Here is a 27,024-nt window from a genome sequence, read left to right as displayed (position 1 = left end):
AGCAACTGTATAGTTTATGCAACTTCCCATGGGGATCGCCTCAGCACTTGGGATATACCACAGCATCATGTTGCAGATCTTTGCAGATCTGGATGGAATGAGCAATTGGTTATGATCTGTTGACTTGAAGCAAAAATGATCAACACCACAATGGGAGTCTGCACAATTACCAAATTGTGCCAAAGAAAAGACCCTTGAATTGATTACAAGCAAATGCCAGGCTGAATGAGATTAATTATGCAGGACAAGTTCAATGACAAAGTATGACCAAACCCAAGGAAGACAGAGGCAACTGTACAAATGGAAAAACTCCAAGACAAGAAGGCCTTAGAGAGATCATTGGGCATATTAACACAGCTAAACAAATTCATTCATAATTAATCACAATTAAGTGCTCCTCTCAGAATAGTTGCTTAGAAACTGCACAGTATGGCACTAGAATGACTGACAAGAGAAAAGTTTTGAAAATTAAAATAAACCATCAAACAAACATACACACTGAAATATTTGGTGATTAGTGAAGAGCTAGGAACTAAGGAATGTAGCTTCAAAACTGCCTAAGTTGTTATTGCAGACACTGAATTCCAATTTCAAAGTTAGGCATATAGAAGTTGCAGGGATGTGGATGTCCACCACTTACATTCCTTACATTCCACAAACAAAGACTCTTTAAGTCATACAGGTTGCTTTGAAAAAATTACTGTAATTCAGTGACTGTTCATCTGAATTGAGACTATTTTGGTAATAACTGAGTGGCAAATGGTTTTAAATAATGATTCAAATCCAAACAGTAAAAAAATAATGCTGCTGTTATCTTTTGGTTTGAATAATTAAGTACATAAAGAAACAGGCCATGAACTGTTTGGCTGTTGTAGATACCACTATGCAAAGGAAGCCTCTCATTTCAGAGCATTTCATAGTATTGACAACTTACTAAGGCCCTGATTCTGCAAGGTGCTTCATGCAAACAATTTTGTGTCTGCATGGAACATTTCACAGCATCAGAGATACTGAAATGCAGATGGCTTTTAAGGAGCTTTTTAGAGAGTACATGCTTTTAAGACTACCTCTGAGTAATGAAAACAATGATGAAGGGTCTTATGTAAACAAAACTCAAGAGTTTTCCATTTCAGAGACAAAAGTTGACAAACTTAAGTGAGAAAAATGGAATGACTCAACCTTACCAGAGTCTGAATGAGTTATTCTAACAGAGAAAAAGCCCAGCCACTTCCATATGTGAAACTTATTGCGACTACAGAGATGAGGTTGCTGCAGATGATGGGTTTCTATACAAAGGACATTATCATAACACCACACAACATGAGGTTGGAAATGCTAGGTATAACCTACAGTGCCCATTTGAGTATTGAGAAGTGCAGGAACAGAGCCCAAGGTGTTCTGTTCTGGCCAGGCATGCATGCTGCCATCAAAGATAAGGTATCCAAGTGGAAATCTGCAATAAATACAGGAAACAAAAATGCAAAAAAAACCCACTGAAACCACATAAGATTCCTAATTTCACTTGGCCCAAGGATTGTTGAGCAAAATGGGAAAGATTTTTCCTTATAGGTGAACTAATAATTGGGGATCTATGTTCCTTGGTTTTGTTTTTAACAATTTAAATTAGACTAGCACACTAACTTGCAATTTAAGAACACATAAAAAACTACAGTTTGTTCAGTTTTTTGTTACCACAACATTGCAGATAAATTAATAAAACACTATCATTTACAAATGGCTCAATCAAGCACTTTTTAGCATTTCTCCAAACACATCACATCTGGTCCTTGCAATCACATTTCCTATACAAGTTAGCTAAAGCATCAAGGAATTTCAAAAAGTGTCTGCAGATTCATAAGATACATACTTAGCATCAAAGGAGTATTTCAACTTAACACAAGATTACTTACTGGGCTCAACAACCTTAGTATTCAAGAAAAACTGTAATGACAACTTCTGTAAGTTTCCATGTAGAAAAAAAAGGACAGAAACAACAGGAGTAAAAAGGTGAAAATAGGAATGGAAATGATTATTTCTCTTGCTGCAAAGAGTAATTTTCTAAGATAAAAGTGAGTGAAAGCTATATAATTGGTCTCAAGTCTTGCTGTATTCTTATAGGAGGACAGATGTAATCTCAACAGGAAAAGGGAAGGGGAAGGTGGGAAAGGGAAGGCAAGCAAAGGATAATACTTCTTTGTAGATGAAACAACAAATGCACAACCAGGAACTGAACATCAGAAACACCTCAAGTAGAAAACACAGGATACAGGTGGAGAACTCACTCCAGAAGGTAAACAGAATTCTGCAGGAATAACTGGTCTGAGTACATAAAGTGACTGAAAATTGGGAGAGCCATCAAGGTTCAAATAGTACAGGCACTGGTCAATGTCCAAGAATAATGTGGTTACCTATCTAAAGAGGGAAATGTTCCTGTGGTGTTTTACTAATATATCCTAATATTTTCTGTCTTTGCATTTTAAATTTATATTTGAAAAGGCCTATTTTTTACCAGATGCCTACAGCAAGGAGGAAAATACTACTCTTTTCCATAATATTTTTTTTTTATTTATCAGAATAAAAACAATAGAAGTTTCTCCATTTGTGGAAGGATGCTTCTTCTTCCCAGTTCTTGCTGAGCAAATTGCAGTAAAATCACATCAGTACAAATAAATAATAGATAATATATTAATATAGAAGAGCTTCTCTAGAAGTGTGAGGTAAGGATATCCTTTCTGTCATGAAAACACTGTACTGCATGGAGTTGTTTTTCAAGGAGAATCATGGCTAACAGTGAGAGCTTCAGAGAAGCTCACTTTTCTATGTGAACACTGCCAGGGTGAACCCCTCTGGGAACAAGGAGATGAGTGAAAGAAAGTTAAGAGAAAGAGTAGAAGGTCACCAAGAATATGGAAATCACTGTGGCAGAATGACACGGAAAAAAGATGGAGGAACAGAAATTCTGACTCTTACTTTATTGCAGAGAACATGCAAAAATAGACTGAACTCATAATTTTGAATTAAGAAGAGATGTAGGAAACAAAAGCTCTCAGGCTTCACTGTAGTGAGGGAAAGGAGGCTGCACTCCTCCCTCAACAGGAAATACCAAAAGACATCCACCACAGAAAACAAGAAAATCCACACAGATGCCTTGGGACTGAAATACTGGGCATACTACAACAGTATCAGGAAGTATCCAAACTTGAGGGCACCTAGTTGAACTGCAAATCTTTCTGAGGATCAGATTCTTCAGAATAAGCAATAATGGGTTTTTCTGGCAGAAAACTGACTGAAGACAACAACGGTAGATGTTGAGGATGGGATATTAAGTTCCACAGCAGATCAAGCTAACACTTAGTTACCTATATACATAAAGTATATACATATATATGTGTGTGTATATGTATCAATGACCTTTGAAAAACTGTGATTATCTTTACATCAAGGTAGAACTAAGTAGAAATAAGTTTGTCACTTTCTGGGAGTCTCTGGTACCTGAGTTCTCAGGTTCCCACATTGACAGGACACCGAGTAGAAATTCTCACAGTTGGTCAGCTGTGTTTTAACTGGGATCGATTTATTGATGAACAAAATGTGTCCTTTTAAAACAAAAATTAATTCTAGCTTGGATTGTTTGGGTTTTTCACTTTTACTTGTTTTGAATAAGATTTAAAATGCTTCAAAATGCTTTTAACAGTATTTATAATTCCACAATGGTATTACAGTTTGGAAGTAATCGTAACTGTTAGAAAAACCTGCTGTGATAAGGAATAAATAAAGAAAACTGATAAAGAAAGGCCCCTTGGTAAGATCACACTGAATTTAATTTATGAATACTTTAATATTGGTAGCTGTCACTGAGTGGACTGTTAACTGCTTTGCCATCATAGTTAACTTTACTCATCAATATAGTGTTGCTAGGTCCTTTAAAAATTAGTTGTTTTTCACAAGTACTATAACCAAAATCTTAATACTGGAAAAGTTTGGTTCCCTGCCAGATATTGATTTCTCCAGACAGCTTTAAAGCTGTCAACCCACTTTGGTTTTTTCCTTTTTTTTTTTTTTTTCCCCAGCATAAGTAAGTGAGAATTAAAGCAGAAGATATTGTTCTGTTATTTGGAGATCACTGACCAGGCTGTAACTGCTTTAGTCTGCTGACAAACTACGCACAAAGGCTCTCACTTTCCTATTTGAGCTTCAGGCAAAAATAAAAAATTGTGCAATCTGCATGGTAAACCTGAGTGAGAACCCTTACAGATGAGAAGCACGGGTGGTAAGGAATAATTATGCTGACTGACCCTGGAACAACTTAATTGAAAATTGCAACATTATTATTCTGAGAGCCAGGAAATGTGAGCAATGGAATCTTGGACCACAATTTCTACAAGGCAACACAATAAGCATGACTGTTAAGCAAAACATTTCTCTGACCTTGTAGGATTCCTATATTATTTTGATTGTGAGTATTATATGAATGATATTATTAATTATTTGAAGTGACCGCTATTTTGTATTTTAGTTGGGATACCAAAAGAAAAGTCTGTGTTAGCAAAATTCCAGTTGGAAAGCTACATTATACATTATTTGTATGTGCTGTAAAATACACACAAAGAGATAATGTATCAGTAAAATGTGATATGAAGGCCTTACCAGCAGATGTGTGACATTTGATTTGATGGTAAAGCCATAAAAGTATTAAATCCTTCCAAATTATGCAGTCCAGAAACATGATGCCTATGCTGTTCTATCAGTTTTTCTACTACACTATCAATTGTTCTCTGTACCCTGTACATTAAACAAGTATTTGCCAAGAATTTTAAAAAGGCTGAAATCTTAACAGAAGAATGGAAAAAAAACTACATTGAAAACCTGAACAAGGAATAAAAGATGAAGAAGAGATGAGAACAATATAGACTGGTAGGGAAAGGACAGAAGGGATCTCAACTTGGGTTATAGGCAAAAAATGTGTACACATTTCCCTCTACAGCCTGGGGCAGGAGCCAAAGTTCCTGATTCTCACTACTCTTCTGCTGTCAGCAAACGTGTGAAACATCCCAGCAATGCTCCCCATCTCCTCCTGCCAGTCCATGCAGATCACTGAAGCTTCTACTGCTGTTGCTACAACAGCAGCCCAGACAATAGAGCAGACACCAAAATGTCCCTTGGTGGCTGGTGGCCTGACAGACGGCCGGTAGTATCCCATATTATTGAATTTCTGCTTCTTTTCAGCTTCTGCTTCCTCATTTTAGAAACAAGGAAATTATAATCCCAGAACTCAAACACAATGTAAATGAAGTACTTCAAAGTGCAAAAATTTCAAAATCAAATCCTCTTATGTAACTTTGGTTTAGCTGCTTTGTGCATGCACGTTACATTTACATGATCACATCTTCTTCCATCTTAAGCAGAGAACAAGAGCATAAATGAGAGCTGTGTAAAGGATGCTGCCATCCATAGGACTCCTACTTCCCTGCTTTCAAATATATGTGGGAAATGCTAAGATGCTTTATTTCTATCTCTGTACCAACTTCACAGGATATAGAGACAGAGGATAATAAAAATATAAATGTGATGAAGGCAGGAGATGGGCTGATCAGACAAGGGAGCTTGAGACAGGGAACAATGTAGAAATAATGATGAAGGAAAAGGAAAACACGACAGAGTAAAATGGGCCAAGTGGAAGCTGGGACTTCCCAGAGTTTTGGGATAGGAGAAAGAACATTATGGCTGCTCTGAAACTGGACTCTCCTGCTTTTTCTGCAGAGTTCATCCTTTTTCAAAAAGGAATTTTTTTCACAAAAGGTCAATTGCATTACATAGATCTGCTAAATTCCCATTACTCCAAGCAAATTCAAGGGTTTGAACATATAGAGTTCTCTACAATGTGAAGAACTGACAAATTGAGTCCGAAAAGTATCCAAGTAAGCAATCAAAATGATATACCTAAATTTCTGGTTTAAAATGAGGATAATAACAACCCTACTTACTTTAGAGTACAACTGCAGATGAAAAAAAATTCTTTCATAACTAAATAACTAAATTTATTAGGAAACACTCAGATGTGATGGTAGTGACAAATGTGTGAGTGAATTAATAGGTCTATCTTCAGAAGGCAGTTTGAGAAAACTGGAGTGAATCAAAGACAGGGCCTCACAGAGGATAATAAAGAAAAAGAGAAGAAATTAATTAGTTGCTTATGCAATGATTACTACCTTCCCTGTTCAATGATTTTTGTTGATTTGTTATCCTGTGGAAAAATATATGATCAGAAAACAAGGAATTGCCATATAGTGCAAATACAAAGGAGAACTGAGTTAAGAAAGCCTGCTTAAAATTCTGTAATTTTGAAACTTAACAGAGTTTTATAGGTTGAACTGGTATAATGGTAACTGCTAAATTAATAATTCATGCTAATGAATAATAAGTAATAGATTTTAAACCTAAAAATATTACTTTAACTTAATCTTGCTTTTTGCTTAGGAAAAACTTGAAAAAAGTAGAGAGAGTGGCATGATATAGAAATGGGATCTCAAGTTTAGGTGTTTTGGGATTCTTGTCTTCCTGGTTTCTACCAGGCAGTCTTGACCGCAGATGTTTGAGAAAAGCAGAGGAGATGAAGTAATTCAGAAACAGCTTCCTAAGATAAGTAGAAACCTTATGAAGGGTTTGCTTAAAATATTCATGCTGCCTCAAGAGTCTTGAGTGTGTTTTGCTTATGCATTCACATTTCCTCAAACTTCTACCATTTGACCCATCCCAACCCAAAATCCAGGTCCAAATCTGAGCTTCTCTGAGGTACACATCTTTCTCTACTTACACTTAAATGTTTTCCCTGATCTCATTTACATTCCCTTTTGCATATCACATATTCTTCTGGCAGCATATATCAGCATGACCTAAACTAATAGTTTCAAAACATTATTTTTTACTTTGTGGGAAATCAGCCGTAAATTTTGCATGTATTGTTTACCTCTAGCAACTAAATTAAGTAAAACTAGAGAGCAATTTTACTCCAGCAGTTTTGTCATGCTTGCTTTCTTATTTTTCCCACGGTTTACATCAAGAGTTGTTTGGGTTTTTTTAATCAGCATATGTACTGAATTCAAGAAACGTGTTGTAAAAACAGAATACTACTAAGCAGTATGGCAGCATGTGGTATCCATTCATTCTTTCCCTACTGAATTTTCCTCATTTCTTGTGAAAATTTCTCCAACTTAACCACATAGCCAGCTCAGGAGCATCGCCCTGTCATAGCACTAATAAATGCTATAGTTCTTCCACACAGAAAGTTGCAGTAGAGCATATGTGCAGGAAGACAGAGCAAAGCTAAGTGCCATGATACTCTAACGTTCATAGTTCAAAATTGTTACTCCAAAGAACTGAAGGGAATGACAAAGATCCCATTTTAAGCAGGGGATAACTTAGTAAACATTAAAAAAAATATAGTCACATGAGAAAATGCATTAGGCTGGTAGCAGTGATACGAACCTGGGGAAAATTATGCAAGCGTTTGGGAAAACCAAATTGTTCTCCCTCCAACTGTGTCTGAGAAACTGCAATGCTTTACTGCTTGCGTAATCAGAAGTTTTTCATCAGTCTAATTGTATGGGAATTTTCTGTTCTAACTAGCAAACTGAAAGTTTAGAAAAAAATTGAAAAGGAATTCAAACATTAAGCTGAAATTCCAGAAGTTCTGTCTTTTGTCCATCCCTGTCACCTAATGGACACACAAAAGGACATAGTAGGTCAACAGACTTATGTACAGAGCCCCCCTATACAGAATTTCTAGAGACTTCAGTACATGTTCCAAGCAGGACCAGCCCCTTGTGCAGCGGCTCTCCAGACAACATTTCTAATTTCTGATACAACTTTACACAATTTGCGGTCAAATAAATATGTACAAAGAAAATATTTGTTCTTTATATCTTACTTGAGTTCTTGTGAGCTTGTGGCCAGCATACTCCGAATGCTTTTGTCAGCCAAGGGACAGCCAGATAAACTGTAAGACATGGCAGGACATACAAGTATGTTAATCTTCTCATTAACTGAACACTCCCAAACAAACACAACATAAAAATTAAAAAGTAAAAGTTTGTAATGCAGAAAAGCGATGGGGCAAGTGCTGTAATATTGAATTCCGTAATATAGTTAACCCTCTGAATATATTTAGTTATCAATATTACTTCCAAAATTACATACTGTAAATGTTCTTGTTTGTTTGTTTGTTTCTCTATGAACTAGAAAAATATAACAAAAATATTGGAGATTCCTGGGTTAACTACTTAAATGCTTAAGGAATAGTTTGGAAATTTTAGTAATCTATTTAAAAATAAAAGACGTTTATACAACACACAAATTAGCATGCTTTTAAGATCAACATATATTACTCAAAGGGTTAACACATAGTTCAACGTTTTACTTTGACAGCATTGTTGAGGTAAGCTGAAAACAATAAATTGAAAAGACAGAATCCACCATGAAAAAAATGAAGTCACACCTTCTATGTGAGGCGTAATTACCAGTCACATGACCACTCCCATCACACCCTGGTGTTGGACATCTGCCACCAAACAAAAACAAAAACAGCCAAAATAGTAAGTATGTTTAAAAAAAAGCTTTTAAAAGTTTCATTGTTTCCAGTTTAGCTGCAATGACTGCAAGGGGTTTTAAGCATCCTAATCGAAAAGCTGCAAAATGAACAGGTTTAAATGAAAATGGCGTCTCCATACAATATAGCATCATTAAGAACAAGCAAATACACGTTAGCTTATCACTTTACTTAACTGGCAGTTTGAAACATTTATATGCTGCAAATGTTGCATGCTCATACTGCAAGGCGTATATGTATTCGTTGGTTTAAAAAAAGACAAAGAGAGAAAAAGTTAAAAGGAGATAAATAATTTCACCTCACATTATGCTTACGTTATTAAATCCTTTTTGCTCTCTTTGCATTGAGGGTATTTGGGTTTAGGACTTGGGATTGTAACTTCACCAGGATACCTTCTTTCTTCAAGTGCCTCTTGGAAAGGATCCAAATCTTCCGGCTACAGGCAAATATATACATATTAATTTCAGCTAGAGAAAGTCACAACTTACACAAAGTAATGCAAAGCAGAGTCATCAGATGGCATCTCCTTTTTATCCTATTCTGACATAGAAAATTAATGAAATTATTTTATATTCTTTCATGTACTAAACTTTTGAATAATATTTAAATATTTTGATGAAGACTTCACAATATGTGAAATAAATAATTTATTTAATTAGGAAAAAAAAAGGGAAAAAAATCTGGCTTTTTCTGTAGCTGTCATATTATTTTTCTCTAAAGACTCAGGTCTCTTCCCTAAAGTCACTGCACAACAGACGAAAGGCAAAAAAAAGCATCTTATGCATCAAAAAGCCATCTTAAATAGCATTTTTAAGGATTTAGAACACCTCAAAGATGAAAGAGAAGCAATCCTAACATCTACAGACAGAATCTCAGTCTGGGATGAATCTCAATCGATCTGTCTGGCAAGACAGAATGATATAATTTGTAATTAACATTAGTGATGTTCAGAAATTCATACCTATCTATCTCAGGAATGCAGTGGCTGAATGCAGGGATTCAAGGATTCCTGCAGATGGTGCTATAAGCAACATAGTAGAAGTAGGGAGTTCTTTGAAAAATCATGCTGCTTTACCTCACATTTCCTTAATAGTGACAGATTTCCTGCCAACTTCAGGGAAATTATTAGCAAAACTATACTATCAAAGCTAGAATGCATTCATGCTACCTACTGAATGCATTCTAGCTTTGGCATTATAAAATGCCACGTCATTTTATATTTCAAAGACACTGAGAATTGTTTTATGGTTTAATTAAAATTGGCAAGAGATGTGCTAAACTCAAATGATTAGCTTAAGTTTTAGCTATAAACCAACTAGAAGTCCTCAGACAAGTAAATTGAATTGAGTGCAGGATTTTAAGCTGCAGAATGGAAAAGGGTTAAAACCTGTCAGAAGAAAGCAGCATCACTGAACCTTGTCAGCAGACCTCTTCAGTGTCCTGTCTATTCTGTTTTGAAAAGCAGTAAAAATTCACTGACATATTTCCTTTATTTGCCTCTTCTGTTTAAAGGGTTTTGCTGATGTCTTGGTATCATAAGTAGAAAACTAACACTGATTTCTTATATCCTTTCTTTGTATTTTTGAGAAAAAGTATTTCATTAATGCAGGCCCTTACACAGAGCTATCAAGAGCATATAAGCAATCTAGAAGATTAGTTGAAATAGTTGAAAGCTTACATTATACTCTGCTGCTTTGTTTAAATTGATTTCTAAGTAATACAGGCTTTCAAATAACACATCATTTATGGTTTTCAAATTCAGGAGAATATCTTGTCTTCAGAGCTGATTATCCCAGTATTGCACGGTTATGTCAACTTCCTTATACAGAGTAACATAATCTGGATATAGCAAAGCATCTTTACTGCAGAAAATATTTGTTAACAAGACGATGCTGTTAGAAAACATGATTCACATTCATGGTTCAAATGTTGTCTTATGGAACTTAGTCACAGATCAGATGTGTGCCAGCATGATATAGTCCTAAAGATTAACCACCAAAAAGTCCTTTTTGTAGAAAACCACCAGTTTTGTCACATACTAATTTTGCTTCCTATTTCCCTCCAAATTCCAGAAAATTAATGAATTAACAAAATTAGACTGCAACAAGAACTATATAGATGAAAAAGACATACATTAATCTCTTTGGAATCATCTTCATCTATCCTACTTGGCTTCATTTTAGTGTAGTCCACTGGCAAGTCCCAGCAGTCACCCTCATTCAGTTGGTAACAGCGGTTGTTCATCACGGCTTGTCGTTGTGGGGACATTGGCTCCAGTGGGGTCAAAATGGTGCAGCAGCCATCTCGCTGCCTCTGCTTGTTCATGCTCAGATCCAACGTCCCATTTTCATCGACTTCCATATCAGGATTCTGTCAAAATAAGAAAAATATTGTTAATTCAGCTTCACACTGGCAAACTGCTACCTCTTCTTCAATCTGATTGCCTAGCAGAATGATAAAATGCTTTTCCATTCCTGTATAGATTGTAAGCATTGAGCCCCCTCCTACACATAGCATGATGCTGTTACACAACATTAATGCTGTTAAAGTAGATTTCTTCCTGAATGGCTAATTTGATGTTTGGGGGGAAAGGGAACAGTCTTCAGTACCCCTCTTGCCACCCAGCACATCAGTACAAAATCTGATATATAAAGGAGAAAGCTCTAAACGTATTTTCTTGCCATTGTCTTTATGTTCTTGATTTATTCTGTGACAGGTGAAGTAACCTGTGAGGTAACATCTGCATAATTCTTGCTTTCAGTCCTGGCATGCATCTGGGTGATTAGAGAAATAAAAAACAGCTCACATCAAATAATCTTTGTTTCTTTTTTTCTTTTACATTAGCAGTCAGTGCTTGAATAGATAATGTCAGAAAATTAAACAGGGAGGTTTGGTACCAAAAGAAGTCCTTTTGGAAACCATTTGTCAATGAGGAAATGCATTTAAGTTTCACAGCTCCTTCCCTGCAGATGAACACGTATTAACAATTCATGTATCTATTCTGATAATAATTTGTTCCAATTTCTGTGACAACTGGTACTGGGAAAAATGGGATGAGTATGGGCTCCTTTGCAGAAACAAACAAGTGTTGACTATTATATTAGATAAGGAGAAATAAGATATCTTAAAATGAACAAAAAATTAAAAAACTAAGGACAGATAATATAAAAAGGCCCATAGAGAATCCCTCATCTTTCAAAAAATGAAGCATTCCATGAGAAATTTGGTTTCAAAATGAATGTGAATCCGACTGACTCCTTGTATGTCTAGTGACTTTCTTTCCTCTTGAGTAACAACAGAGCTGCAGGAAACCACTGCAAATGCAAATCTCTCTTTCTGAATTACTGCCTTTTGTTAGAGCTTATATCTAATTGCTGCTATCTGGCTAATTTAATTTAGAAAGTATTTGTTTATCTCCTCAGACTCATTTCTTCAGCTGCATTATAGTGACCCATTAGGAAAGAGCCCCTCTCTGGCTTAGAAGCAGAAGATTTTCAGCATTGTATTCCAACTTCTCCCATCATAATGAATAGAGAAGAACTGCATTTATTTACATGAGAGAAAGAGGTTTCCCTCTTGAACAGTACTAAATCAATTAATATAAAAAGCAGCATCTGCAAACAAAGTCCATTCTGGCTTGGAGCATCAGTATTACTAATACTTTCTGCTACAGGTTTAGTTTGTTATGAATGATCATAGCAAGAGGTGGTTTGCACAGAAAGGGAAAGCAAGCCTTTGTCTATAGGAGAACAGAACATGTCTGCCAGCTCAAAATCTCTCTTCAAGCAGAATAAAAACGTTTCCTCTGCACTGCATCTGTCTGCTCAGCCATCTAGTGGTCTCCTGTAGGCAAAACTGTACTGTTTGCTTGTGCATGTTAAATACTCATTTTTGAACAGCTATCAGAGCCAAAACTTTAAAGTTAAAAATGAAATCTCCTAAATCTTTAATGAATGTTAATAGTGCACTGTTTTTTCTTAATACAGAAAGCTTAATGACTAAAGCTTTTATTTATATCTGTGATGGCCATTTTATAATATACTGAGGCTGTATTAATATACAGTACAGGAGTCACTCTGCAAGACTGTTACACACATTTTAAGTCACCTGTATTGGAGGATTTGTGCATTTCAAATATATTATGCATTGACTTAAGAACTCTGGTATCACAGACAGGCAAGAAATTATACAGCACCAAAGATTTCTCTGCACTGAATCTTACAAGCTTAGGTCCCATTTGTGACTGTTAAATGAAAATGCAGAGTTAAATCTTAATCCTTCTGCCAAAGGTATGAACCAGACTTTCAAAAAAACCCAATACCCAGACAGCAGTGAAATTAGTACCACTTGAGCAATCCAAACATCTTTTATAATTATAGTAAGAGACAAATTTAAAAAAGGAGTACATGGTATTGGTATCATCAGTTTATAAAGCATCATGGTTTCCTGTGATACTTGTGAGCAATTTGTATCTTTCCTTTGGTATTTTTCCTCCCTGCTTTAGCACAGCCACCAGATTATGTTAATTTTGAGGGGAAAAAAAGGCAAGATGTATTAAAGCTTTTCTCTCAATCAGGGTCACAGAGCAAGTACAGTTAAGAGAAATCTTCATCAACAAACAGATTTACTAATTTTTACCCTTGCACAGAGATCCTGAGGCTTAGTGGAGAGGTTCTGAGGCATCTCCCTGCAGCGGGTGGAGAGATTCAGAATAGCAGTAGCAGCCATGTGTGCTGCCTCCATGTCATGAGTATAGTCAAAGCTGCTCTTGCTGCAGGTACTGCTGGCACTGCTGCCTCCACCACAACTCATATTGCTGCTGCTGCTAGGGGCATAACTGCTTGTTGTGCTGCTGGTTGGACTTGAATTCTTACAGTAGCGTTTAGCTGTGGGAAGAAATATGACAAGGATGACTCAAAAGAAGGAGCATTCTGCATAACTGAAGAGGAAAACAAACTGCTGGAGGTGAAATTTATAATGAGGAACAGTAACCAATGCCAAAAAAAAAAAAAAGCCCGCAATAAGAATGATGACTGTATTTTTTGATTTCTGTCTGTGAGTTTTATATGCTACATGTGTGAGATCATATGAAATAACCTCCTGTAAAAATCTGCATGACATGATCATGAATTGTTCTGACAAACAGGCTGGACTTATAAAACAATAAAAACACAGAAACACTGCTTTTACCCCACATATATAGTCAGACAAAAGGTACAATCTGCTCAGCTCATTCATTTTTATTAATGACAGGCAATGTAACACTATGGGACCTTTTCCTATTTACATGAGGAACTGTTAGTTTAAGGCCTAGAACTCCCCAGAGTTACTGGAGATCAAACCCACTTCAAGGCTGATGAGCTTGGCCTCTGGGCCACAGCACCACCCATATTTCCTCAAACACCTCATGCTTCCTAAAAGCCTAATTTCCTCCTACACCACAGGCAAATACGGCACTGGCCATCCCAAAGACAGGAGCACGAGACGAGAAAATAGGTGGTGGTCATGTGCTAGTTTTACCATGACTTGCACAAAGGCAGAAGCAATGGCTGTTTAAATGGCAACAACAGGAACGAGTGAAAAATCCTCCCCTCCCCCTTTAAACAACCTGAGCACCTACAACTCTTCACAAAAATGATAAGGACCAGAAATACCCTTCCCTGCTCCCACTGCAGTGATGCCCAGCTGTGCTCTGACTGACTCAAGCCACAGGTGGTCACAGAAGAGCCAAAGCACTGACAGCGCTCACGTCCGGCCTGTCTAAACACAAGGCAGCACCGCTGCTGCTTTTAAGCAATGCTCCTTGCAGCCAAAGGTATTACAGCAGTAAGGGCAAGCAGCCCTATCAGCCACTTATTTCCCCAACCCTCTTCCCAGATAAGCTGTTTTAAGAGTGTTTGTAAAAATGTAAGACAGTGTGAGCTCGTCTCCCAAATGTAGAAGTTTATGTATTTTCAGAAAAAAAATAAAAGTCAAGGTCAGAGGATACATCCATGCATATTACAGCAACTACTTCCCCTTAAGATGGAAATGTATACTGCAGAGATCATACCTTATAGCACAGTGTAACAATAACCAACTAGCATGCTGATTAGAGAGCTACACAAAAAAGGTCAGGCCCTAGACAGAGCTCTTCTGTGATGGGCTCCATTTAAATGCCAGGCTCTTCTCTTGTATTTGTCTGAACAGACATACATATAATAATCTGCTCCCATGAGCACAGCCCATTTGTGAACCATGGGCTGCTTTGGTAGGCAGACAGGGTTCAAAAGAAGAATCTGAAAGCAAAATGTCTCTGCTAGATGACATTATGTCATCTTCCTTTCTCTAAAGAACTGAAAAAAATCATGGCATTATTTTTACTGCAAAGGAAATAGTGTTTTACTTAAATTATAACAGATGGAGTTTTCTCAGGAAAGCCACATAATGCACAGGGTGTGATTTTTTTTAAGTGAAGTGAATGCTAAACATTCATCACATTTTTTTTTGTTTTGAACACATAGTAGCACTACACTAGCAGGCTATCCACTAATAATAAATTTGTGAACTGTTCCTCAAGAGTTTCATTATTAATATAGTAGTCAGTGGTGGTCATTAAAAATTCAGCATTTATCCATTGTTACTTTGTTACAGTATCCAAGACACGCAAGAATTTTCCTATACTTAAGGAAGCAAGTAATTGAATAATTCAGTTTTTACTGTGTTATGTTAACACAGCAAACACTCTATACCACTGAACTTGCCAAATTAGAACTATCTTATAAATATCACAAGAACAAATAAGACTTTTGTAATTTTCAAGAAATTTTAGTCTCGTTATAGCAGGTCACATTTAGACAGACATAAGAGACATATTACATGTGAAATTATATATATATATATATATATATATGTATATGAGAATGTGTGCTAAAGAGAGGAAGGGAAAGAGGCAGCTTTTATACATAGGACTAACGACCAGAAACTCATGCAGGCTCTGATACAGACTCCTCTGTGGCCTTGGTCAAACTACATAATCCCTTGAATTCATTTTCCCTATAAACAGAAAGTTGCTTCTAAAATTTAGTTGTGTTGTGATTCACTTGCAAAACACTTTGAAGATGTAAAGTGCTATAAACACGCTACACAATTATTAGCTTTCAGGTAACCAATAATTTAAGCAAAACTTACTTGGAGAGAAACGGCCATGGTTATTTAACTTTACTGCAGCTGTACATTGGAAGATGAGTCACATAACCCAGATTGTTCATTTCACAGTAGCTTTTCAGAGAAACAAAGATCATCGATTTATAATGAATAAAATCAATCTGTTCACTAATGAAGGGAAAGCTGCATTGTTTCAATACCAGGTAGTTCTGCTTCATACAATGCCCACCCCTGTGGCACCAGGTTTACCAAGCTCTGCAGTCCATCTATGAAACCAGATGTGAAGAACACCTTCCCCATTAAAAACAGACACAGGTCTAACCAGCTGCATACCCAAACTGGGCCTCCATCAGATTATGCCCAGGGACTGATTACAAAGAACCTCTCAAAGTCTAAAGGCTTTTCTCAAGTCTAAAGGCACTCTCAAAGTCTAAAGGCATTAACAATGGGGGAGTGGGAGAGATCCCAACCACGAAAAAGACAAAACGAAGCTATTTGGACTGGAATTCAGTTCTGCCCAGGCACCTTCATCCCAATATGGTCTAAATACTGAATGTTTTAGTAAATTAATTACAGTTTCAACACTTTTCCTTACTTGTACAATAAAAGATTCATCTCACCTAATTTCAGGTACCTGATCTAGTCATTATAGGCTTCTTACACAGGCAGTGGAAGAAAATAGGAACGTTCAGGCCATGATTCACCTGACCAGTTTTAAACAAGCACTTCAGGAAAAGATTAACTAAATCAGAGAAGCATCTACCCTTCTTGAACCTGAAAGGGGGCACCAGACTCAGCTGTTGGTGCTAACATTACAAAACTCTGAACATGGTCAGATGAATCCCACTCATAACATTTTCCAGTGTTTTGACAGTATGACCCAACCTATTGGTGGGATGACAACAATTTCTGCCATCACCTAAGTAACTGAAAGTGTTGCCATCACCACTGCCTGCTGTGTCCAGCTTGCCTATCTTTACTGCTGTGTACCATAATGCCAGCATCCAATACACTATGCAATTGGTTTCAAAGGAAAAACAAGCTAAAAAAAAAAGTTCTCAAGAATTACTAGATCACTCTACCCAAAAATCCAAAGTATACATTTTCTGATTGTTTTTTAGTAAACTTTACTGTAAAAAAAATCAAGGAAACAATTCAAAGGTGCTATTTATGTTTGTGCCACTCCCAACTCTACACTTACTGATATAATCCCTGATGATGAAAATACCATAGTAGCTGACAGTTAAAAAGGAATTGACACGTGAAGCTATTGATTTTTCATATCCTTAAGACTACTTCTCTCATACAGGCAGAACTAAAGCACTGTTTACCTGCACATTTCCCCCAAAACCTTAGATGTACTTTTGAGTTTTTCAGGATGACTTTTCAGAACTGAATCTGCTTTTATATAAACATGCTTTACTGACATACATAATAGGTGTGCTCTGTGGACCACCATAAAGTCTTTAGTAGCAATCATTAATTTTTTATATACAAATATAAAGCCATCCAAAAATACTGTGGTGTTTTTTGAGAGGGCTCTTTTAAGTGAAGAGTCTCTTCCTGAAATCTCTTTCATATTCAGTTATCTACAATAACTGTCAGCAAAATCCCTGTTTCATGGAGATTCAGTGGCAAAATGCTTTAACAATTTCAGTGTGCCCAGGACTTCATCATTGTAAGAATCCAACTGATTTTCCTGAGCCAATTTAAGCCAAATATGTTGAAGTACATCTGAAATTTCAGGGATGTGAACACTAGAGGTTTCATCAAAATCACTAACAGGGAAAAGACGAACTCAAATCAGGCCCCACCTCTGGGACCATGTTGGCAGGTCCATCTGGCCAAACAGCACACACATCCCTTGGAACCAGGGGTGGTGTGCACTGTGTCCAGCGCAGTCAGGAGTGTGGAACAAAGTTGTAGAGCAGCCTTTGTTGGCAACCAACCCGCTCCAGCACTAACAGGCTGCCACTGCTCCCAGCGCTTGATACACCAGCATGAATCACAGGGATGCAGGGTCCCTCAGTCCCCTCTGACTCACATCACTGTGCAGTGAAGCCACCTAGTTCCAGTCCTATAGCCAGGAAAAACTCCTATTGATATCAAAGGGAGATAGGTGTGCATAAAGACAGTGACCTGCCTCAACACAGCCTTTTATTATTTAAGGCCACTGTAAACTTATACTTAATGTTACATGTATTTTCAAATTCTGGTGGTTTGGAGAAAAAGGGAAGTTTGTCATTATTTATTGAAAAAGGGGACTTAAATGAGAAAAATATGCATCCATTGCTTATGCATCAGTAATTTGATCTGAAAGTAAGCTTTTTCACAGGAACCCCAGCAGTATTGTGATGCTTTCCTTTCTGCAGGAGTAGACAATACATATGAAATATTTAATACCTAATTTACCTTATACTAACGTATACTCATATTCTTCCTAGCCACAGTTACAGTTAGTGCTTTACTTTTAATGCTGTTCAAGCCCTTATTCTGACAAAGACAAATAAGATGGAGGTATGAGGAAAAAAAGAGGTCTTTCACCAAAAATAAGTTTCCTTTCACAACCCTCTTCCTTTGTGCTATAATGCAAGAATATGTCTGTTAATTCTGTGGGAAAGGAAAATATCCAAAATATAAGACATATGAAGGCAAGAGCCATAGTAATTTTCTATTTGCTCACTTAAATACTTTTAAATGCCAGTCTGTGTTCAGGCAATAGCATAAATTGCTCTGTATAATTTGTTTCTTTCTGTTTTCTTGAACAAAAAATCTGACACCTGCCTGATATTTCTTATAGTAGTAACTGAGTAGTATCACATATTTTCACAAAAAAAACCCCCTGCTAGCACTCAAAAAGAAAAAAAAGTATGGTTTAGGGTTTTATATATATATATATATATATATATATATATATATACATATATATACACATAGAATATATATGCATATATAAATGTATTGGTCTGAAAAATTCCTGATGTCTTCAAAAGCTACAACCCTTCTTTATCCTGTAGTTTATTTTTCTCCCCTAATAAAAAACCTCTACCTCCTGCCAGACTGATTCCATCCATTCTCTTCTCCTGAACTGAATGTAGTATCAGGCTTCTCCTGAACATTTAAAATATGTTAGGTTTTCCAGAGAATTCAACTAGTGTATTTGTGAGGACAAAACAAGCAAAAATGACTCTTTAAGTATGTAAGTATGATATCTGAAGCACAATGAGGCTCAGGTTTTCTACTTCCACGTCCCCACAAAGCAAGTATGTTATCTTCCTGGGTTACCTGAACTGCTGCTTGGAGATGAGAATCCTAATGTGACCCTTGAGGCCAGGTCTCCCAGACAGTAACATAAGGATTATCTCTATTACTTAGCTTTTATTGCCATCTCAATACATCCCAGGAGCTTAATAGCTGGAGATGTCTTTTGCCAGTGCAACAATCCTGAAGCAAGCACCGTATAAAAAAACCATTTATTTTAAAAGGCCTTTAAAATAACTTACATATGATAGCATTCCTCATAATACTGTATGAACATGAAAACATGTCTTATTTGTATGATGTTTACATATACAACAACATGATTAACTGCAAACTTGTCTCTCATGTATAAGAGTGTGCACCTCCTACCATCATATCCTTTGGGGGATATATCCCTGGATTGCACCTTGGGAGCTATGGCTCTCTTGCCATAGGCATGGTTGTCATAACTGTTATATTCAAACGAAGTCTTAGAGTATTTCTCTAGTTCCTTGGCCAAGTTGGAGCGGGGTGTGGTGGTGGGGACATTGTTTCTGTAGCCATACTGAGGGATCTCCAATTGCTTAACAAAGCACATGGGCCTAGAAATTAAAGATATGTACAGTTTGTTAGATGCAGTTCAGTTTACTATGTTTGTGCATAATTTATAGTTCAGATTAGAAAATCTTAGTTATTTCTTGTACTCAAGAGACAGCAATATAATATTGCATTTCCTTAGTTTGGTTATTTTCAGCAGACAAACAATATTTATTTCCTTGAACAAAGCCTAGACAAAATTAATTCTAATGCCACTAAATGTATCCTGCAGCTAAAAGTATTTTAAAGTTCTGTTTTGAAATACTTCAGGGTTTCCCTTTCCCCTTGTAATTGCACCACAAAGCAAAAATTTTTTTTTTTCTTTTGGGAGGTGAATTAAAGAGGGGCAAGCAGACTGACAGAAGAAGTTTGGACGAATTCTTAAGATATCAAAAAGAAAAAGCACATTGGGAAGCTCCACCTAATTTATGGAGTTTCCTCCATATTTCTTCCAACAGAGTTGTACGCTGTTTTCCTCTGTGCTTTCAAATGCAACTATTCCTGTTTCATCCTTCAATATACAAATCCATGTTCATCTTGAGAAGAGTCTCAGAAGCCCTGTTGACTTTGAGCTGCTGCCTTGCAGGTCCTGCTCATCCTTAAATGCAAGGCTCTGGCAGGAGATGCAATTCCTGACACACAAATGCACACCTCAAGGAAGGTCCTGAGCATGAATACAAAATAAAACTGTTTCAGTTAAATATCTCTTTCATTGAGGATGAGGGAGGACAGTCAGAAGAAGCCCTCATTGATGTTATTCTGTCATTTGAGAAACTTGTGAAAGCCCAGTGCAAGAGCGCTGCAGTGAACTCCACTGTCACACCATCTTCTGCATGTGGGCACCGAAGTCATCAGCTCAAAGCAGGCAAACGAAGGCAGATCCTGCAAACCCTACGTATTTAAGAAAGAGTTACATGACTGGGTCATAGGAAGCAACTGCTGCACAATGCTGCATGTCTACCTGCTGAGTGTAGCAGGAGGTGAGGAGGATGAACAGCACACCTGAGGTGCTTCTGCTGGAATAAAGAAGCATATATCTATTTTTCATTCTTTTTCTTCTCTTTTTTTCCTTACTGCATTTAGAACCAGACGAAATGGAAGGAACAATCATAGGAACATAACTTCAGTTGAGATCAGAAGTATCATCATGTTGACTAACAAAGTGAAATGTGCTCAATAGTAGGAAACAGGTTTTAAATATTATATCATGTTTTTCTGAATGAATTTATTATCATAAAATTTATTCAAGATATTTATGTAAAGATCACCCAAAAATCATATTAGTCAGTCATACTATTCCCTTTGATTTATGCATGCTTATTCCTTTAGACACTTCTTCCTCACAAAATACAGTGGGCTTATTTATACAATGAGCCGATATGAATAACAGTTTGATCCTGTTTCAAGATAATCTATATTTAACCAAAAACCTGCAATTCAGATCCTGAACATTTGGTGCAAATCCAAAATTTCAGTTGAATAGAAGTCCTATGAATTTGATTTCTTTTTAAGTAAGAACTTTCAAATGCAGGTGGAATAGAAACTGGGATGAAGACAAATATTCAAGATTTACTCTTAAAACATCTCTGTCTGCCCATCAATTGCCTGCACACAAATATTATAAATAGCTGCCAAGTTCATCTTAAATACTTCAATGACTTAAAGGTAAAAAGGAAGCAAGAGACAAGATGAAAGAATTATCTGAGTTGCCTATAAAACCTGAAACACAAGGCAGCTCACAAGAAGTTAAGATTGCAGAACAATCCTAGGGAGTTTGCCAGCAAACTGGATGCTGCTTTTGAGCAGTTGCCTTCTATGGCAAGTGACTTCAGTGACTTCTCTGTAATGAGCGGTGGTAAAAACCACTGCATTTTTGATCTGTCTTTTTCCATCAAGTGAGAAACTGTTTTATTCCCTCAAAGAGTGGAGTTTTTTTACTAATGGGATTTGAAGAACTCTTCTCTAAGAAACCTCTGTGGGATGTTGTATGCCAAGCTGTGCAAACTGAATTAGGGGCAGTTAAGATAAAAACAAATCTGCGGAAGAAGAGCATAGACAACAGGAATGATGAAAAATCTTCTGTAGATGTGAACCATAATTCTATGTTCCCAGCTCCATGGAAATGCTGGCTTTTGAAAAGACCATCAAGATTAGATGAACTTCTAAGAGAATATTCAAAGAATGGTGTTGATAATACAGTAGAAAACTTTAAGCAGCCCAATCAGTTCTTAAATCTAGAAGACAGCTAAAGACTGAGAACTATGGGATAAGTAGGAAATTCTGGGAACTAAAGCTGCAGCACTTCCTCCACGCTCTTTGAGGCAGCTGGGAGGGATGTACCTACCCCAGCCCACAGATATTGCAGTATCCATGGAGAAATTCTGCAGCTTTTGGGGCATCATCAGCATAAGGCTGGTACAATCATGCAGAAGTTTGATTGCTTTACATGCATCCTTCACACTTCAGCTCCTTAGAAATAATATTTTTTCCACCCACATATCTCGAAAGAGGAGACAATAGCACAAAGCTGGATGCAACTCCAGATAAATGCAGAACCCTACATGGATGAAGAAAAGGTGTATAATCATATAAAATTAGTTAAAGGTCCCTTCCATATGAAAATTTAGACAAGTCTCTTTTTCTTCTCTCTGTCCTTGCTGGCAAAGAATGGGGGGAACAGAGACAAAGAACTAAGCCTGATGTTATTTTGGAATCTAAGCTACACCTGGTTCTTTTCCAAGTGTCCTGTCAAAAGTTTACCAGTTTGGTAATGCAGATAGGGCTTCTGGTTTAATTTAAACTGATATTTACTAGTAAAAGCCTGCTGAAAAAACCAAGACTTACCGGTAAATATTAGTTTATTCCCAAAAGATACCAACTTTTTTCACACTGTTCTTAGACTTTGCACTCCAGCAGTCATCTTTACACCAAACAATGCCTAAGACAAAAATGAGCTTTTCAGCTTTACATGTATTTGCCAAAATAATTACCAACCCTCCCCCATGAAAACTGAGTGGGAAAAATACACTGTGAGAATTGGATCCAGAAGCCCTAATTCTAACTCTTCTTTAAAGGAGATATATATGTATATACAATGTATATAAATATAAATTCTCAGATTAGGTGAATGTGTGATGAATTCTGCATAAGAATAAGTATTATAGTGATTTCTAATACCTTAAAACCCGATCTGATGCCTGGTTTGATTTTGACACATCACAGTTCTGATGCTTCTCTTGAGCTTTAGCCAGTTTCTCTGCTGCAGCAATAGGACATCCAGAGAGGCTGCAATTACAGAAAGGAAATTTAATTGTCTTGTCCTGCATAGTTTCACATTATAGCACTGATCCAATTACTCCTTCTCCTCCTTAGCCAGCATCAGGAAGAATCTGAAGGAAAAGGGTTTCCAAAAATGTTTTGATCATGTCTATTTCCTTTAGAATAGACTTCTTTTCTTCTGCTTTCAAAGTTGCATGATAAATCTTATATCTGCTCTTCTTCTCTCACAGTACATGGGTAGATTATTCATGGATGTCAGCCAGGGAACATACCAGTAGGAGAGGAGAATATAAACTGGAATCTACTGTGCAGCTCTGCTAGCAGACTTGTGACCTTTATGCATATAAAAATGTTGCCAATCAAATGGCTCCTGAAGACAATTAAATGACAACACCATATAGGCCTAATCTTGTGCTCCTTCATACCTCATTCAGCTCCATTAACTCCAATCTTTTTTGCTAGGCATATAAATGAATGCAAAATTTTGCCTTGGGTTGCTAAATCTACATGTCAAATGTTAGTGTTTGTTCATGAATTTCAGCCACTAAAGTATGCTTTCTAATAGTAGGTGATGTAAAATGAAAAGCATTTCTGCACTGGAAATTCAATTAAATTTGCTAATGCTGAACTATTATTGAAGTGGCAATAATAAGCCTGATTCTTATGGAAGATTTAGAACTGACAAAAATAAATATATTGATGCCAGCAGATGGTGCTCTTAGTGAAGCTGTAAAACCCTGTGACCTGACAATGGAGGAGTTCCTTTCCTTGTCATAGTCTATTGCATGCTTATGCGACCGCAGCTCTCTGTGCTCTCCACAGGAATAGAAATTAAAGTGAAAGGCAAATCAGAGCATTCCCAGATGTTCCCTTCTTTACAGGAAAAAAGTGGGAAAAAAAGAAAAAAAAAGTGAAGTAGAGAAAAATGCCCCAAAAGCCGCAGAAGGAGGTGAGCACAGACTGCAGAGTGCTCCCCCCTGCCCGCCCTCACTGCCCTAGTTCTGCAGAGGGTGAGGGAGCTCTGTGCAGCTCTGCAGCCCTGCCAGGGGGCAGCTGCACTCCACTGACATGCTCTTTCTCAGACACCTCAAATATTCTAGTGGATATTCAGCCAGAAGTGAATGCTGCTTCAAGCAGCAGTAATTCCCATAAAGCCTTCTCAGAGGTTTCTGCTGCATCTACTGGCAGCATCACTGCAGAGAAGGGATAGCAGAGCTTATTGCAGGCAGGCTGGTACCCACAAGAGTCTTCTGGGGGGAATGCAGCTGATATGAGGGGCTTGGTAAGACTGAATGTCCAGTGTCTGTACTCCCTTAAGCCTTCATGCTACAATTAGCAGCAAAAAGGAATTCAATAACAGGAACATTGCACAGTTCCTTTTACCCTCTTAGCCTCTTAAATTTTCTGGCTTTTTAAAATTATAAAGGAATAGGCAAGATTTTATTCTTTTTCTGTGGGAAAATTGTGACATGCAGAACACTAAAGTGACGTTTTCAAAATTTTTTTGGCGGAATTTAATTTGCAGTAGCATCTCTTCTCTAGGAATCTATTACTAATCTTAGGAAGCTATGGAAAAGTTGCTTTTTTCCTTGATCTTTTTTTTTAACTAGAATACTAACTTCTATTATTTCTGCCTTTTCATTTTTAAATGTAATGAGACATGTTCTTAATGTTTCTTAAACAGCCAAGATTCTCATTCAATTTCAGCTGAATAAGTACTTATGGGTTAAGACTGTGGCCAGTAAGAAAGGTAACAGCTGTGTATTTAAAATGCTGCTTCTCATGTATTAAAAAAACCTCAATAATTTAGGATTAGAGTGGGTTTTTTTCATGCACTAGAAAAAATCTCTGAGGAGAGTGAAGTGTGAGAACAAGAACTCTGTCCTAATCCTGACGGTTGAAAAAAATCTTCTTTCTCCCTGCAACACACCCATGAGCAGTCATACCACTTGTTTTGTACAACTGCTGTTCAGCAAATATCAAAACAAAAAGAAAAAAAAAAAAGTCCACTCAAAAAGCTAAGGATGCTCAAAATGTCTTCTGTGGATCAATTCATCCATACTACAGCAAATGCACTCGTTCTCCTCAGAAAATACATGAATAAATGTAACTCCTTAAAATGGATAAAGCACACGAAGCACCATCTGTCAATCCTCAGAACAGAACAACGACACACACTCACTCCCCCCCACCAATGGACTGCTAGAAGGGCTGCAGTTGGGAGGCACTGTTCCCTCTAGATTGGTGTCCAGCGATGGCATCCTTACCTTCGGTGGGAATTCCTGTTGCTATTTACGTGGCCCCGGCCTGTGCAGCCTGGTGTAGGACACTTAAGAACATTTTCATGCATGGCAAGAACTTGACAAGGAGAGTAAGAGAAAACAGCAGAGTATGAAAACAAGAAAAAAAAATCAAATCCCAGTATATATGAAACCATTTTAAAACAAAGCAGGATTCATTAACAACCAGCATTCCTCAAAATACACGTGACACACATAGCCAATAAAGCCTGATGAGGAAACTAAGTATTGTGACCCTATGCTCATTAACACAGGGCAACAGTGAAAGTTATGGAGGTTACAGAACCTATAAACAAATGCATCTCTGGTGCAACAGTGAAGCAGAAGACGCCCAACATCTTCATATAGAACCACTGAGAAAAGATCAGCTCAGCAGTAAAGAGTGAGCTAGTAACCATACAAAAACAAAATTACAGACTGGAAAACTCTTTCAGGAAATGTATGTATTCTTAATACATAGCTTTATAAACACAGTATCAAACTCATGAGCTGAAAATCTGCTCTCAAGTTATACTGGTAGAACATTGAATTATTTGAAACACACCTCAGTACAACCCTGAACAGAATTTGACCCTAACTATAAGGCAGCCCGATTGAGCTAGGGGCCAGTTCTGCTCATTTCCACATAGATATATCATTCATATCTACATAGTGAGCAGAATGGATGCTCTATTTTTCACTCGTGTTCTCTACAAATGTGAAAATTATTTTCAAAATACTAAGAACCAAAATTAAGTACTTAAAAATTGAGGGATGGCAGAAAAAAATGTAAAAAAGAAATAAGTGGTACAAGCTTAAGCAAGTAAACTGATTTACATCTGCATCCACTGCAAGCTGGATGGAAAACTTACTCCAAGGCTGCTCAGAGCAGTACCCCTCTAAATCATAAAGCTCATGCTATGAAGGGCCAAATTATCAAGAACTTTTTGGGAACACTGAAGAGTTTTTTATGATATGAGGCATATCTGAATCCATGTCTCAGAGCTGGATAGCAGTAAATCACTCAATGGGAAAAAGGCTATCCAGCCCTTGTGAAGTTCTCATTTTCTCACACAAGAAGTGGTCTGGAAGCCTGTATTTAGTTCTCACTCAAAAAAAAAAAAAAAAAAAAAAAGATCTAATAAAATCAGTAGATACGTTGACTGAGTTAAGAACTGAATAAAAGCTGTTCAGAGACTTGAGAATTAGACTATGTCTACTCATTAAAAGACAACCATCATCATCATCACCATCACTCCATCATCAGTGTGATAAAATGTGTGTAGATGCAAAAGCTTCACTCTGAAATTCCTAATATTTAAAGCTGTTGTTGAAACATGCTTCACAAGGCCAACATCACAGGAAAAAAAAAAGATGAGCTCACCTTTGTCATTTTAGTAGGTACAAGAGCATGCAAACAGTTTAAAGCTATATTCTTCTTTGATTTGCAAAGTCTTCTAAAGAGCTTTTTATTTACCATTTGAAAAAATGATAGAACTTTGAGCAACTGAATAAATATTTGTGTTTCAGAAAATTACAGGGTCTTGGAAAGCAGAGAAATTACTTTATTTTTCCTACTGTATTCAGAGACCAACCAAACTACAGCAAAGTTTCCTAAAGCACTTCCTCATTATGTTACTTCTGGAAGAAGCCGCTGTACCAGGAAAGAGGAGACTTGTTATGTCTGCCACTCTTGCAGTGCTAATCTACTTCTGTTTTCCTGTTCATCAGAATCTACTTTCCTTTGGAAACTGGGGACCATTTTAGTTCTGACCATCTTTACAACACTTCCTTAAGGCTCTTGCAAATTCACTGAGGTTAAGTCTAGAAGTACTAATGGACAGTGATGATTTTAGGTCCATATGGAATGAAATCCAC

General features: G+C 37.0%; 1 protein-coding gene across 21 annotated transcripts in view; it reads right to left on the bottom strand.

The window, feature by feature from the left end:
- The window catches only part of MYT1L (myelin transcription factor 1 like), a 309,881-nt gene that overhangs the window by 48,983 nt on the left and 233,874 nt on the right, over positions 1-27,024 (bottom strand). For 11 of the 21 annotated variants that reach the window (XM_026793576.2, XM_074538141.1, XM_074538140.1 and 8 more), the window contains 8 exons: positions 25,135-25,225; positions 22,766-22,873; positions 19,382-19,593; positions 13,244-13,491; positions 10,739-10,975; positions 8,920-9,041; positions 8,495-8,557; positions 7,928-7,996 (listed from right to left, as the gene is read on the bottom strand). In XM_026793576.2, coding sequence (XP_026649377.2) covers positions 7,928-7,996; positions 8,495-8,557; positions 8,920-9,041; positions 10,739-10,975; positions 13,244-13,491; positions 19,382-19,593; positions 22,766-22,873; positions 25,135-25,225 — 1,150 coding nt within the window. Of the gene's footprint in view, positions 1-1,350; positions 1,454-7,927; positions 7,997-8,494; positions 8,558-8,919; positions 9,042-10,738; positions 10,976-13,243; positions 13,492-19,381; positions 19,594-22,765; positions 22,874-25,134; positions 25,226-27,024 lie in introns of all 21 variants that reach the window. The other 10 variants (XM_074538142.1, XM_074538143.1, XM_074538144.1 and 7 more) reach the window with 3 other exon arrangements.

Source organism: Zonotrichia albicollis, chromosome 3, assembly GCF_047830755.1.
Source record: "Zonotrichia albicollis isolate bZonAlb1 chromosome 3, bZonAlb1.hap1, whole genome shotgun sequence".
NCBI lineage: Eukaryota > Metazoa > Chordata > Aves > Passeriformes > Passerellidae > Zonotrichia > Zonotrichia albicollis.
Note: the sequence above shows the minus strand (reverse complement) of the source record. Positions and strands in the feature narration are given on the sequence as shown.